Consider the following 16,262-nt stretch of genomic DNA (forward strand, 5'->3'; position numbering starts at 1 on the left):
ACACGTGTCAGGTACAGAGGACTCTTGATCCCTAATGTCTATAGAAACTTTTCTTGGGAATCCTCTCTGAATTCTTTATATGCAAGGCCAGAATTTAAAATTTGTCTTAGTATATTTGATGAAAAGTGATGTTTTTGTTAACCAGACAGCAGTCTCTCTACTGCAGGTCACACTCCACAGCGCAAACAATCTAAGAACATGCTCCTTTACTTATTTTCAACTGCAACAAATGTGAGTGTGGTTACGCGTCTGATGTGGAAATGAATCAAGTCAGGTACAGTAGTAGGTTTTGACTTCCTCTAAGCACTCTTTCCCTTCCTAATTAGTTTGTCCTTTCTCTACAGTTAGAGGTGGTGCTCACAGTGCCTTGGAATATGCTTTTAAGTGTTTTGGTTTTCCATGAAAATGTTTACAGCACGGAAAAGCAGAGGGAGAGAAGACAGCAAAGAGCAACATGACCTGTGAATGTTTGAAAATGCCATTTGAAATTCATTACTTTGAAAACGACAAAAAAAAGGGGGGGGGGGCTGGAGAGATGGCTCAGAGGTTAAGAGTACTACTGGTTGCTCTGTCCTGAGTTCAATTCCCAGCAACCACATGGTGGCTCACAACCATCTATAATGAGATTTGGTGTCCTCTTCTGGTATGCGGGCAGAACATTGTATGTATAATAAATAAATAAATCTTAAAAACAAAACAAAAACCAATGCACACAAAATAAAAATAAATAAATTAAAAAGAAAATGACAAAAAATAGAAAAAAAACAGAAATTTATAACTTCTATGATAATTTTAAAAGTCAATTAAAAATTCTTACAGCCATATAGTACTCTGAACAAATATCAGTAAGTGGTATTGAGTATATTTATTCAGCTTTGGAACGCTGTCTTTTGGGGTGCCATATCAGCTGATGTCTAGTTAGTATTCTTTGCACTGTCCTGAGGAAGATGGGAAGGTGTTTTCTTTCTTTCCGGCAGAATGAAGTCGGCATGTCCTGGGGAGAGCTTGGGGAAGGTGTAATTGATGTACTTCTGAAACGCTGCCCTGGTCTCCTGTAATTCCTCCTCCAGGAAATCTTTCCAGTTTGTCATGATTCCCAGCTGCCTTGCCACAGACACCAGCTCCCCCTGGGTGTTGACGAGCTTGTCCATCACATTGTCAAGGTTGGCCTGGTGTGTTTTCTCCGCTTCCTGAAGCACCACCTGCACTTCTTCTTGCTTCTGCCTCTGAGCCAGGCCATAGTAGGCGTTCATTTCATGCTCCTTTGCTTTGATCAGCTGGCCCAAGCTTGTCTTCTGGTCTTTAATAGTCGTTACACCAGTACTCACAAATTCCTCCACGGCCTTGCTGCAAAAGATCATACAGGTTTACAAATTAGATTGACTAGCCACTAAAAACACAATGAATTTATCATTAGTTACAGAAGAGTCACCAACTCGAGAAACCTGGTATACATGAGCTTTCAGAATATATTAGCTATCAATAATCTGAGGGTTCTCAGACCATGCTACTCAATGATCTGACCTCTGGTTGCTTGTATTTATATATATATATGGATACATACAGATATGTAGACAGATAGACTATAAATGGTACGATATAGGAGCTAACCCTATTGAACTGTTACCATGCGCCAAGCTGACAGGCTTTTGTGTCTATATTAATCAGCAACTCCTGAAATTCAGTTAAGTCAAGCCAAGATTACGCCTGGTTCAAGATGAGGACACGATGGCTCTGAGCAGTTAAGTAACTGGTCAGAGTTCACTTATAAGTGATGGTGGCAACATCAGCACCATGGCCCAGGCAGTCTGAGTCCAGGGCAATGCTCTTAGTCAGTATGATGCACTGCATGGACTTCTGGAATTAACCTAGTTTGAGTAAGGTGTCTGAAGAACAAAATACCTACAAATGTTGGGTTAAAGTCCTGATAATTTGAAATGAAAACCCTCCCCATCTCCTCCCTTCCTGGTGCCTCCAACACAAATGAAGCCTTTTCAAGACTCACTTCATGCTGTTGTCTAAAATCAACCTTCAAGGTTGAAATTCTCTTCTTTTTCCTAGTTCCTTCAGCCTGACTTCAAAGCCGAGAGACCTTTCTAACGCTGATGGAACCTCATTGATCTCTAGTTACCACATGGCTGGGTTATATCCACTATTAACAGCAAGGGTGAGTGCTTAGCGCTTAACGTGTCCTCGGGACTAGTCTAAGCATTTTACACGGATGCTCATTTAATTTGCAAAGGAACCCGCCGAGGCCTGTTACTATTTTTACTTACACTGTTATTATTCTCTTGTGATGGGTAAGGAGTGTGAGCTCAGCAAGACCCTTAGAACTATTCACTGTCACACATGTCACTGAGGAAGCAGAGGGGTGGCTCTCTAAGCCACTACTTGCTTCAGTCTCATAAGAGGTCCTATAAAATGTTTCGTCGGTAAGAAAGCAACATTTAAGAATAGTATTCTGGTAACCGTCAGAAAGCTAAACCTTAGTGTGGTGAGTCAGAGAGATCACCCCATATCATTCTGCAACCTTCTGGGGTACAAAGAGGGTGTGAACTAGTGATGGACCAAGGTCAGAGCTAGGAATCAAGACAGAAAAGAACAAACCCAGGAAACAATACAAAGCCCTAATTGCCAGCATCTAGGACTGTTGGGATACAGGCAACCCTGCCAAGGAGGAACCAGACTTGGCCTCTGGATCTAGACGCTGGAAAGGAGAATGGAGGCATCAGTAACAGTAGCCATGCTGTAGGGAGTTTGAATTCATACTCGTACACATCCTCAGGATGTAGCCTGGTGTTTTATTAAACCAATGGGTTGTGAGTGAGGCTAGGACCAAGCCCTCTAGGGCCTAGGGAAGAAAAAGCTGTGTTGTCAGCTCCAGAGAGGCTAGCTAACAGAGAAAGACTCCAGGAGGGACACATGGATGACCCTGTGAAGGAGAAGTGGATGAGATCTACATGAGTGGACTGGGTGTGGGGGGTGGCAGAGGGCAAGGAGTGGGGGATGAGAACATAGGAAATGGGAGGGTTGGGCTGGAACAGGGACAGAGTGGGAGGGCAGAGAGGGAGATACCAAGATAGATGAGGACATCGTGGGAATAGGAAGAGGCAGGGTGCTGGGGAGGCTCTCAGGAATCCACAAGGATGACCCCACCTTGGAGTGCTGGCAGTGGTCTAGAGGGTGCCTGGACTGGTCTACTCTGGTGACCAGTCTAGTGAATACCCTAACCGTCATCACAGAGCCTTTGTCCAGTGACTGATGGAGGCAGATGCAGAGATCCACGGCTGGGGGGAGACATTGAGATCATGATGGGAGGATGTGCAGAGATGACCAGCCACACTAGTGGAGGCCCATGAACTGTGGACTGGTGGCTGTGGAGCCCCCATGGGACTGGACTAGGCCCTCTGGATACAGAAGACGGTTGTTTGGCTTGAACTGTTTGGGGGGCACCCAGGCAAGGGGATCGGGATCTGTCCCTGGTCTATGGGCAGGCTTCTGGAATCTGGTGCCTGTGGTGTGACACCTTGCACAGCCTTGGTGCAGTGGGAGGGGGCTTGGACCTGCCTAGGTTCAGTGTGCCAGGCTGTGCTGACTCCTCATAGGAGACCTTGATTTGGGGGATGTGGGGGTATGGGATGGCTAAGGAGGGAGGGCTGGAGGGTAGGAGGAGGGGGGAATCTGTGGGTGGTATGTAGAGTGAGTAGAAATTTTCTTAATAAAGAAAAATGAAAAAAAGAGAAAAGAAAGCTGTGTTGTGTGATATTTTGACCGTGTTCTGACAAATAAAGCTTGCTTGGAGTCAGAGGGTGGAGTTAGCCACTAGCCGGCCAAAATTAGCCACAGAGGTTTTGGAAGACTGATGACAGATTGGTCAGGAAGTAATAAGGCGGGGCAGAAAGGGATCTGGCTCTTTGTTTGGAGGAAGGAACAGAGCAGATAGGAAGGACTGGTAGTTTCTCTGCTTCTCTTATCTTTCAGGCTTTGACCCCAACATCTGACTCCTGAATTTTTATTGAAAAAGAATAACTTACATTAATGCCTCAAAGCTAGAAAGAACTTTCCATGACCCCATCCAGCATCCCCAAAGAGGAAGATGTGCTTCCTGGGTGAACTAGAAGGTCCCCAGCACTAACCTTAGGTACACTGAGCTAATAAAGTCTATCCCAGGTATCACTTCCTTTCCAAATACCCTGACGGCAAAATCTCCCAGCAAAAATCTGGCATTTTTCTATATATCTTTCCAATTTCTCTCAGGCCAATTCAGAGCTTGAATTTTTGATTCTTTGAAATCCATGCCTTTTGAAGTAATAACTTCACAAGAGGTTGTGGAGACTGCTCATTCAATAAAGTGCTTGCCCGGTAAGCATGAGGACATGAGTTTGATTCCCAAAACCCATGTTAACACACACACACACACACACACACACACACACACACACACACACACACACACACCAACCTAGCATGGTGATGCATGCTTGTGATCTGCAGAGGCCTAGACAGGTGGGCCTTGGGACTCACTAGCCAGACAGACTATCCTATGTGCCAAATTCTAGCCCGGTGTGAGGCCTGTCTCATGGGGAGAAGAAAGGGGGTTGGGTAGTGCCTGGGGAACAACACCTGAGTTTATCCTCTGACCTCTCTGTGCACGCACACAGTGTGAACATACACACATAAATACAAACATACATGTGAACACACAAACACATGCATGAGCCTGTAACCATGGAGTCTGAGACAACCTGAATCTTCTTTCTAGGCCCAGGTAAGTCATGTTTCGCTCTTGAATAAACGTTTGCCTATTCTCTCTGAGATAAGAACCGTGTTTTAATGTTAGCAAATGCTTACCATGGTCCAGGCTCTCTTCGAGACATTTGGGAACCATGGGTGACCCAAACGGACATTCTATTTGGGTAGATTTAACTAATAGTCATGGCAGTTCTCTAATCTTAGTCAATAAAAGATGGAAGTTGAAAAAAACAACAACCTGACATTAAAGCCTCGCCGAGGAGAAGCAGAAGGGAAAAACAACGAACAGGAGAGGGCACAGGAGACAGCCAGCGTGTGAGGAGTGAACCAAGAGACTCCGGAAGAAGAGCCAGAGCTCCTCAGAAGGAGAGGTAGGGCAAGGGAGGAGGGGGCCTGACCTCCACTCTACTAGACCACAGCTCATTCTCCAAGCAAATGCACTCTGTTCACAAAGACATCCTTGAGGCAGAAGAGAGGTAAAACCTGAATGCCATAGCTCTTCAGCCTGCTTTCTTTCTTTTTTTAACTCTAGGAGAGACTTGTCTTTAAGATTTTACCTGTCAATCGTACACAAGTAGACAAGCTTAAGGAAAGCAGCAAGAAACAAAAGGGACAAACCCAGACTTAGAGGCTAAACAGGAAGACTCCATCTTGTTTCTACTGTTACAGCTTGGGGGTCTTGGGCAGGCTCCCCAACATCTGGAAGCATGATATTCTCTTATATCCAATAAGCCCTTGACTCCTGACTCTCCTGCCTCCTACTTTTGTTTATTCCAGTGTTTGAGATCTCTCACAATAAAACCAGGAAAATCTGGGCAGTATTCACTTAGACATCTTAACCACATTTCTTTCTCTAGGTGGGTTTTAACTGAGCAGATGCTCATGGTATCTGGCGTACCTTTTCTGTTCCTGAATGGCTTTCTGGGCAATCTCTCTTTCCTCTTCCCTGGCTTTCTTCACAGCTGCTACCTTTTCTCTGTGGCACTCCATCATAATCCTCTGGATTCTATGGACCATCCGTTGTTCTGCAGCAGAGTTCTCTCTCTTCAGTTCCTCATCCATGTTTTGAAACATTTCTATCTTGGTTTTCTCTTCTATAGCCTTAAAGAAAAGGAATGGAAAAATTCGATTTAGATATTACAGGCTTGATGTCTTAAAATGAATACTAGAGTCTAGATCCATCCATCAAAGTTTCATTTATCTGATATAATGGAACCTGTTAAACAGGCCATTTAAAAGTAGCTGTGAATTATATGGAAAATTTTCATTTAAATTACGTGTGTGTGTGTGTGTGTGTGTGTGTGTGTGTGTGTGTATGTGATCACATTGAAAGGTAGTGTGCAAAATGAAAATAGGTTAGAGAGGTATGGTTAAAGTTTTTTGGCTGCTTTTAATCTTTTAATTTTCTTTTCTTATTCAGTGCTGGTGGCCAAACCTAGGGTTTCACAGATGCTAGGCTATCATTGGGCCTATAGCTCCAACTACATGTTTTTATTGTCACAGTATCATTTTATACATGGAAATACAAGATGTGATACTGGAAAAATGGCATAGATAAATACCATGAAGGGAACCTGAGGCTCAGGAAGGAAACAGGCACATCACTCCAGTCCCCACTGATGCTCCACATTCCTCATCACTAGGGTCGCTGCCCTTCCTCATTCATGGAGGGGACATGTGGAATATTTTCAACCAAGTAGAGAAAGAGAGCAACAGTCAAACCATTATTTGTGGAGAAGTCTCACAAAAGGACCTAAAAGAAAAACCTGTCACCATTTTGGAAATGCCTACTAACTCCATGGTGTGCCAGCACTCTGCTGGGTCAAGATACTACAAACACAAGAATGCTTGGACTCTCGTCCTCAGAGGAGTCACTGTACAATGGACAAGATCAAGGATATCATTCATATTTACAATTTGATATTTGATATGTGTTTTGTCATTGTATAATGAGTATTGTATCAGAATCATATTCAAGGAATGAAGAGCAATTAAATATGTCCTGAACTTCCAAAATCTTCATTAAAAGGCAAATTTTTATCTACTTCAAGGTTGTCAAGAGAACATGAAGGAATTCAGTTACTTCACGCAGCAAGTTAGAGACAGAACTAGAGATGTTGACAAGAGTTCTCAAGTATCAATCCCTTCATCACTGGCTAAGATGATGGAGTCTTTCAAGAAACTCATTAACTTCTCTTCTTTCTAGAAAACGTCACAATTTTATAAGCTAGTATATGGATCTGGCCTTCTTCCCTCTCGTCTTCCTTCTCACTTTCTCTCCTTCCCTTTTAGAGGTGCAGAATCTCAGTTGTGAGGGAAATCTTACCCAGGGTGTAAAGCACTAAAGCCACCCTGAGTTGTCCTGCTTGAATTTCGCTTAGCCTCCCTTAGCATCCTTTCTGAGAGCTGGAGGGAGCCAGCTCTCTTAACATTCAGCAGAGCCCTCAGTGGAGGCTACAGAGCAAGAGAATTCTAAGTGTCAAGGGAAGATGCACTCACTTTTAGCTTCTTAGAAAAAACGTTTCAATGATGAATTATTTATTAGAAAAAGTGGGTGTATAGGTCAGTGACAGAGCATTTGCCCTAGCAGAAGTGAAGTCCTGAATTCAATCTACCCACACTGAAAAAAATTGTTAGAATCCAATGTCTTCAAGACAAGATTTTCTTTTCTTTTCTTCTTTTTTTTAAACAAGATTTATTCATGTATTTTATGTATATGGATGTTTTGTCTGCATGTACATCTGCACACCAGAAGAGAGCATCAGATCCAGTTGTGAGCCACCATATGGGTGCTGGGAATTGAACTCAGGACCTCCAAAAGAGCAGTCAGTGCTCTTAACTTCTGAGCCATCTCTCCAGCCCAAGAGAAAGGTTTTCAATTTCTCATTTTGGCTACTTCAAGAGTAGGACAAAATTGGGTGTAGTAGCACATCCTAGCACTCAGAAGGCAAGAGGATTATCACGAGTCTGAGGCCAGTCTACCTAGTGAGACCCTGTTTCAAAAACACAATGCAGAGGTGGCTTAGAGGAGACTAATGTGCTTGTCATGCGAGCATGAGGGCCTGAGTTTGAACACCCAGCATCCACATAAAGAGCTAGGGCATGACTGTCCATACCTATAACCCCAGGATTGGGGGACAGAGACAGGTGCGTCCTGGAATATCACTGGGCAAGCCAGTCTAGCCAAATCAGTGAGTTTACAGACCAGTGAGAGAGACCCTGATTAAAGGCAATAAAGCAATAAAGAAAGACACCCTGGGGTCTACAATATAGCTCAGTGGGCAAACGAGCCTGCCACCAAGCTTGAGTATGTGGGTTCAATCCCTGGGGCCCATGTGGTTGAAAGGAGAGAAATGACTCTAGCAGTTGCTCTCTAATCTGTACACATACATATTGCGCGCGCGTGCGCACACACACACACACTTATTTTTAAAGAGAGGGGGGAAGATACTCTGAAGTCCTCCTCCGGCCTCTACATGCATGCTTGGGCATGTACACCTGCACACTCATATGCATAACACACACACACACACACACACATACACCAAAATCAAAAGGGTGGGGGAAAGAAACAACAGAATCTAACTTTAAGACTCTTTCCAGAATGTGCAATGAAGTGTTTTACTAATTCTTCTAATTAGTAAACATTCTAATGCTTGCTTTGTGCTCTTGAGTTCTTGGTTTGTTTTCCTTATGGACATGTTGACTCCTATTTCCTTATTTGCTCAGAGGTTGGGCAGTGGGCTGCTGACACAGCCAACTCCCATTAGCAACCAGGCCAAACCTGGCTGGAGTGGGCTTCTGGGGCTAAGCAGAGATTCTCCTACTGCTAGGCAGGAACTGTGGGGCAGAGCTCCCTTTCCTATTGATACTCTGAGGTCAAGGACAGACCATTTAACCTCAATTGATACACACCTAGCATCTGCTCCTTGTAGAAACCATGAATGTGTCGGCCCATACCTTAAGCCTCTTATCCATCACATTATTACGGTCTCTGTCACTTGCCTGTAGCCTCTGCCCATGCATCACACACATGTATCTAGTCCTTCTCTGTCTCCCCCTTGGCAAATGTGAAGACAGTTCTGTATTCTGGCCCTCTGAACAGGTTTTGTGACAGAGATATTGAACTAAGCAGGGGACCCCTCTGCTGGGAATGCAGACCAGCTTGCAAGTTAGAAAGTTCCTCTTAGCCAACCTTAGTATCTAACAACAGAAGAACAATATGGAAAATGTGGTATGCATACACAATGGAGTTTGTCGTTGTTTTCAGTAAAATGGATGCAGCTAGAGGTAATTATGATTAATTAATTAATTAATAATTAATCCAGTCTCAGAAAGAAATTGCATGCTTCTTCCCATATGTGGTTCCTTAGATTTTATACATAAAATCATATATGTACATAAAGCATAAAAATAGAAAAAAACTACCCAGAGAAACAACACTGGGCAGGGTGAGAATGGAGAAAGAAGATTTGAGGTGATAGTCCCAACATACAATATATACTTACAAGTACATATATGATACATACGTATATGTGTACACATAAATGTCATGTAGCACATTGTCACGTACAATGAATACACATCAGTTAAAATTTAAAACAAACAACAAAAAAGAGGTCCTCTTATCTCGTGACCATCGGCCCACTGGGAACACTTCAGGGATAGCTTAATATGTCTCTCTTGGCAGTTCAGAAAAAGCAGTTCGGACTGCCCGTGTGGAGGCTGCGGTCATGCTGGAAGACCTGACACTAAACAGCTAGTCATATAATCAGTTATTTAATTACAGTGGAGAGCTGTGCTATGAAAGGCTAGGACAGAACCGTGTGTCTTGTGAATCACTGTGGTTCCCTCCCAACCTTTATGAAATACTAACCTGAACTTCACTAACCATCCCACCCCTTCTCCCCATGTCAACTAACATAAGCACCCTTTCTTTACCAAGATAAATGCTTTAGAAAAGACAACGAGCGAGTCATCATATAGAAAACCTTTAAGTCTTTTTGATGTTGTTCTTCCAGCAACTGAATTTCAAATTTGTGCCTGTCATTTGCATCCTCGAGGGCTTTTTCCACTGCTTGTTTTTGGAGTTCAGTAGCCTTTGAAAGAAAAGGTCCATTTAACTATTAATATTCCAGGGAACGCACATTATTCAAGTGAATAATGAATGCTGGTCATTATTCAAGAAGTCAGTAAATTATTAGGTCTTCATGCTCAATGAAAAGGAGCAGCCCCCCTGGGGTCCCTAATTGCACTGTGACTACTCCTGCTTCCCACAGAGCCCTGGCTTCCTTAGCTAGACACACATTAACACACTGAGCCCTGGGCTCGGAATCATTAAAGGCAGGTGTAGTGTTATTATGCTTGTGATCTAACAAATAAAGCTTGCCTGAAGATCAGAGTGCAGAGCTAAGCCACTAGTTAGTCATAAAGGCCAGGCAGTGGTGGCGCTCGCCTTTAACCCCAGCACTCAGGAGGCAGAGGCAGACAGATCTCTGTGAGTTCAAGGCTACCCTGGGCTACACAAGATTGATCCAGTCTAAAAGAGGAACAGAGCCACACAGTGGTGGCTCACACCTTTGATCCCTGCCTTTGGGATCTCACACCTTTAATCCCAGGACTAGAGAGGTGAAGACAGAAAGTGATATGGCTGAGCGGAGAGAGGTGAGGAGACAGGAGCTTAGCTTTCTTTCAGGTTGAGGAGTTGGTAGAAGTAAGAAATCTTTCTAGAGGCTGGCTGCTCTGCTTCTCTGCTCTTACAGCATTTACCTCCATATCTGGCTCCAGGTTTTTATTATTAGGACCAATTAGAATTTGCGTTATAGGAGGCGGGGCAGCTGTATATGTATATGCAGCTGAGTATGTTAACCTAGGAAAAACAGAGAAGGGAACAGACACCAAGGACTTCAGAGACAGTAGATAAAGTTAAAGTCAAGATAAGGCATTTGGGGAAATGGGCAATACATTAGAAGTATTTATTACATACTGCACAGACGGATAGCCCATAAATGAATAGAAGACCATAGTAAGCAATTTATAACAAAGATGGTCCTATTCTGTTAAAGTTTCAATCAAATGAGAATAAGGGGCTGGAGTCATCCATACAGAGGGCAACTTGGAAGGAAATTCTTGGCAGGACCTGCTTCTTCCTAAGCATCTCCTCACGCCGAGTACATTCCTTCATGGATCCCTCTCAACCATCTTTTGAGATGGAGTCATTACTACTGGCTCCTTACAGGGAAGCCAAGAATGCAGAGGGCAGAGAGCATGCTCAAGAACCCAAAGTTGGTCAGGACTGTGTGGCTAGCTCTTGCTTGCTTGGATTTACAGTTTTGGAGGACTCCAGAGTTAGGAAAGTGTAGAGGCGTGGTTTCTGAGCCTTTACCTGCTGCCACACTCTAGCTTCTGCTTTTGCAATGCTTTCCTTGAGTGCAGCCTGTTGAAGCTGCTCTTCTTGGTTCAGAATACTTGCCCCAATACCTGTGTATTTGGAGAAAAATTAATACAGATCTCTGTAGACTGTTGCCTAGCTTTCCTTTCTATCACCAGCTAATTACTTATGCAAGCCATCTAGGAGACATGTCCTATTAGGTGATATCAATCATTTTAATTATTTTGGCACTAAGAATTGAACCCATCATGCTAAGCATGCTCCTTTCCATTCAGACGTATCCTCAGCCTGCACCACTTCTTTGAAGATACCCACTGGAAGAGTAAGTTCTCCACTAAGTGAGTAAGAGGGAACTCATCCCTCAGGCCTGAATAGTCAGTTACCTTTGCACACACCCAGTCTAAACAGAAGGCAAATGCAAACAAATGTCCTGCAAGGTGTGGCACACTCAGGGCAGAATGTGGATTCACGAGGCACTGGCACATTCTTCATATCCCTCCTTGCTTCTGACAGGGTGCTTCCCTTAACACATCATGTCTATGCTTTTCATCAGTGTTGGTCAGTTTCACTCTGTCAGCTGTGGAGTGAGTTAGGTTTCTAGCTAACTATTACTCTGTTAGCGATCTAATTGGACTTCCACATAACATCCCATAATACTTTCTCTACTCAAAGTGTAACTCTAGAGAAGGAAGAGAGACACACAATTCTGGACCTGGAGCTAAGAACTGAGCCCTTTAGTACTGTCTCAGGGTTTGCATCTCTCCTCACCTGAGGTGGCCCTTAAGTTGTTAGAGCTTGGCAATCCTATGTGTATTTGCTCAACATCTACTGTGGTAACAGGCTCCGCTTCTCTCAAGAGCTCCCTCACTTGAGTGGTGTGGTAAGGCTGCCAATGGCATCGTCCAGATTGCTTGGCCTTTCTTATAGAAGCTAGTCTGGAATCAGGCATAGAGTCAAGCCTGACCAACCACGCTCTTCCCTAGGTTTTTTGTTTGTTTGTTTGTTTGTTTTTGTTTGTTTTTTTTGCATAAGAGTGTAAAGAGAAAATAGCTTCTTTTCTGCTGGGGTTTCTAAACTGGGGTTAATACATGTTAGAACCATTTGTATCCATATCCTTTTCTGGATGCTGAGTAAGCATGACAGCAGAACCAGCTCAGCCAATTCACCGAGTGTGAGCATGGTAGACTAAAATCCTAATAACCTTCAGTTTTTTGTTAAAAGGATCAAGAAATTACATCACAAAACTCCACTTTATGTGTTCTGTTCAAAGTTGTTTTCATCACCTACAGCTGAAAGGTATGTTTTTGGACTAAAACTTTACCATAGAGCATTAATGAATCTTTATAAAATTTATTAGTTTGCTTTTTAATAGATTTATTTTTATTACTTTAAATTTGTGAGCAGGTGTGTGTATCTATATGTGAGTATGTTCAAGTACTCCCAGGGACCAGAGACACTGGATTCCCTGTAGTTACAAACAGTTGATGTGGGTGCTGGGAATTGAACCCAGGGCTCTCTGGAAGAGCAGCAAGTGCTCTTAACTGCTGAGCCATCTCTCCAGTGACCCAGCCCCCATTAGTGAGTCTTAAAACATAAAGCAGTAAATATTGTGGTATAGATGGATTCATATAATCTTAGTATTGTATAAATGCATTACATTCATAAAAATGGGTCACAAATGTTGAGTGCTATTATCCTTTTTAATGTTTAAATATCATTGTATTTGTTTTTCTCAACCTTATCTGCAGAAGACATCTACAGAACTTTCTGATGATACATGCTGAGAAAGGAAACACTATTAATAAAAACAACTTCAACGAGTCTACAAACTACTGTGCAGATGAAAACAAGGCAGCCAAAGGGCCACACAGGGTATGACTTTGTTTGGTAGCATTCTTATGTGATAAAATTATCAAGGCAGAGAAATAGATTGATGGCTGCCAGAATTTTGAACAGTATGACTGACTGTTACTGGATAGCATGAAGAAGTTTCTTTGTGGTGATGCTTACATGAATATACATGTGATACATTTCACAAAGCTGCACTTCTAAGGGGGGAAATAATGTGTAAGGTATATACGTGAGTTAAGAGCATTGTTCTTATTATGCTAACTTCCCTGTTTTGACCATGTACCAAGACTACATAAGAAACCAGGGCGAAAAGCTGGGTCCATGCGAACTCTTTGATCACTTTTTGCAACCTATGAATCAAACTATTCCAAACCAGATTGTTTTAAAGGTATAAGAGGAAAATGTACGTGGTGAGGCCTGGTCCTGGGGGTTGTGATAGCAACAGAGAATCACTGTCCTGGGAAATATGGTGGGGTTTTTTTTGCTTTTTGTTTTTTGTTTTTTTTTTTTTAGTTTACTTACACAGAAGGCAGAATTCTGGCTCTCTTTTGACTTATAATAACTTACTGACAAATACAGGCAAGTGAATATAAAATACTGACTTCTACATACATTTTTCTGCTCAGGGTTTAGATTCATATATCCTATAAAGTATAAGGAACCATTCAAGTATATCATTAAATCATTACAGAATGAGGAAAGCATTGTCTTGGGTCTAAAAATTATTTTAGAGATTAAAATTAGTAATCCATACCAACAATGTGCTGAAAGTTAAAATCAGTTTGGGAACTGAAGTTTTAGAGGATGTTTATAACTTTATTTCTCCTGCCTTTTAGTTCAGCTCTCTAACTTCTCTTTTAGTAAATTAGGAGTGAAATCAAGTAACCATTAGCTTACCACATTCATGATAAAGACAGGAAAAATATTTTAAGAGTCCTTAGAAATATACCTAAAATCTAGGATTAGATCAAAAGTTTTCTGGGTGTGAGAAATGGAAATATGAGTTATATTCATTTGCTTATATACTATATATGTATATATGATAAATATTCCTATATTATTTATATGTATCTGCTTTTGTCACTAGCTACAAAGTAAAGGCTAAGTTTTTTCCACTCATTTATGGGGTATTTAGATATTTTCTCTCCTATATGTATAAAAAGTCCCCAAGTACAGGCAAAGTTAGAAAGATCACACATTTACTATGATGTTCCAGGTGTTAAACAGGTACAATATTTCAGCAAAGCTTTAAAACAATTTAAAAGATACACATTAATGTTTCTATTCACAACAAGAAACATATTGAGAGGCAAAACTCTTTCCCACACACAAAACTGTTCAGTAGAGCAGCTGCATTCCAACACACCATCATTTCATTATGGAATTCCTCCAGAGGCAAGTAACCTCAAACAGGAAGGAGCTGAGAAGAATGACACACGATGCCATTCTATGCTATAACAAATGAAAATAATAAAATAACTGCCAGGCATGGTGGTGCACACCTTTAATCCCAGCACTCAGGAGATAGAGGCAGGCAGATCTCTGTGAGTGTGAGGCCAACCTGGTCTACAGAGCAAGTTCCAGGACAGCTAGGGCAACACGGAGAAACCCTGTCTCAAAAGATTTCCCACCTCCACCCCCAAAAAGAGTAAAATCACTTACTCAGTATATCTTTGTGAGTGTAAAAGCGTGTCTTAAGTGGCTTGTATTCATGGATCCGTTTGAAGGTTTCTCCGAAAGGGGCTGGTGGGATTATTTTATGGCAAACAGCACAGCAAACAAAATTAGTATAATCTGGATTTCTGATCATAGTTAAATTTCTGATTCCTTTTACTGCTTACAGTTAAAATAATATCAGGATCAGAAAAAAGATAGTTTCAAGAGAAGCTATAAATCTAAGAAAGCTGGAAAGAGGGTCAGGGTTTTAAGATTCTGCTAGTGGCTGGAAAGGACTAAACAATTCATCATGATTAGGCAGTGGCTATATGTCTAAGGAATGGTACTAACAGCCTCAGCCATAAAAGCTATGGACACTGGATTTGGGAAGAGATAAGTAGTTTCTCTCTCCGAGTGTCTGGCACTAAGTTGTCAATTTACTTAACAAGTGTTGCTAGGTAAGACAAGCTTTGCTCATAAAAGCAACTTGAAATAATGACAACTGACAGCAGAAATGGCTGCTACTCATTTCCCTGAGTTTCCTCTTGCTGCTCTAACAAGTGAACACAATCTTCATGACTTCCCCACAACACAAATTTATCCTATTGAACTTCTGGAAGTCAGAATCCAAAATGATTTTAGGGGTAAAATAAAGATGCCAAGAGGGCTGGTTCCTTGAAGAGGCTTTGGGGAGACTCTGTTTTCTGTCTTTTCCAGCTGTAAAGGCCACCTTCCTAAGACTCACGACCTCTGCTTCTGTGGAGGAGCTGCTCCCTCCTCTCATCTTTTGCCTCTCTCTGTGAACCCCTGTGTCTATACCAGGCACCTCCACATGAGCCAGGAAGATCCCGTAATCTCAAGATCCTAAATGTGATCAGAGCTGCAAGGTCCCTTTAGCATATATTCACATGAGCCAGCGGTCAGGATCTAGATGCTATGGGAGAAGCATTAGTCAGCTGACTGAATTCTGCTGGAAGCATGCTTTTGTTAAAGAATTAATTCTTAACTAATGGACAGTGGAGGCAGTCTCCAAATCATTTTCAACTTATTATAAACGTGCTTTGGTGCCATGGCAATAAAACTGGGATTCTAACTGAAAATTTACTTCCATTATGTCTGTATTCAAAATCACCAAGCCCGAGTTTCAGATTTGGGAGGGCATCTTTGTTACTTTTCTATTGCTGTGATAGAACACTGGGCAGCAGTGGCACACACCTTTAATCCCAGCACTCGGGAGGCAGAGGCCTGTGGATCTCTGTGAGTTCGAGGCCAGCCTTGGCTACAGAGCGAGATCCAGGACAGGCGCCAAAACTACCCAGAAAAACCCTGTCTCAAAAAACCAATAAAATAAAATAAAATAAAATAAAAAATAACAACAACAAAAACACCATGACCAAGGAAACTTACAAAAGAAAGTATACAATTTGGCTTATGGTTGCAGAAGGTTGAGTCCATGATGGTGGAATAAAGGCGTCGTGGCAAGAACGGGGAACTCACACCTTAAAGTGCAAGTAGGAGGCAGGAAGGGGAACTTCCAAGAGATAACAACAAACATGACAAAATAGAATGTAAGATAAAACACAAACCATGACATTGAAGTTGGACAAGGCAA

General features: G+C 42.2%; 1 protein-coding gene across 1 annotated transcript; it reads right to left on the reverse strand.

Moving 5' to 3' along the window:
- Nucleotides 1-822: 822 nt before the first annotated feature.
- Nucleotides 823-15,859, reverse strand: C2H6orf163 (chromosome 2 C6orf163 homolog). Its single transcript, XM_036178383.1, has 5 exons — nucleotides 14,657-15,859; nucleotides 11,138-11,232; nucleotides 9,744-9,851; nucleotides 5,651-5,853; nucleotides 823-1,347 (listed from the first exon to the last, which is right to left on the reverse strand). The coding sequence occupies exons 1-5, from the start codon at nucleotides 14,802-14,804 to the stop codon at nucleotides 915-917; spliced, it is 987 nt and encodes a 328-aa protein (XP_036034276.1). The 5' UTR covers nucleotides 14,805-15,859; the 3' UTR covers nucleotides 823-914.
- Between the last annotated feature and the right edge of the window lie 403 nt (nucleotides 15,860-16,262).

This window comes from Onychomys torridus, chromosome 2, assembly GCF_903995425.1.
Source record: "Onychomys torridus chromosome 2, mOncTor1.1, whole genome shotgun sequence".
In the NCBI taxonomy this organism is placed as follows: domain Eukaryota; kingdom Metazoa; phylum Chordata; class Mammalia; order Rodentia; family Cricetidae; genus Onychomys; species Onychomys torridus.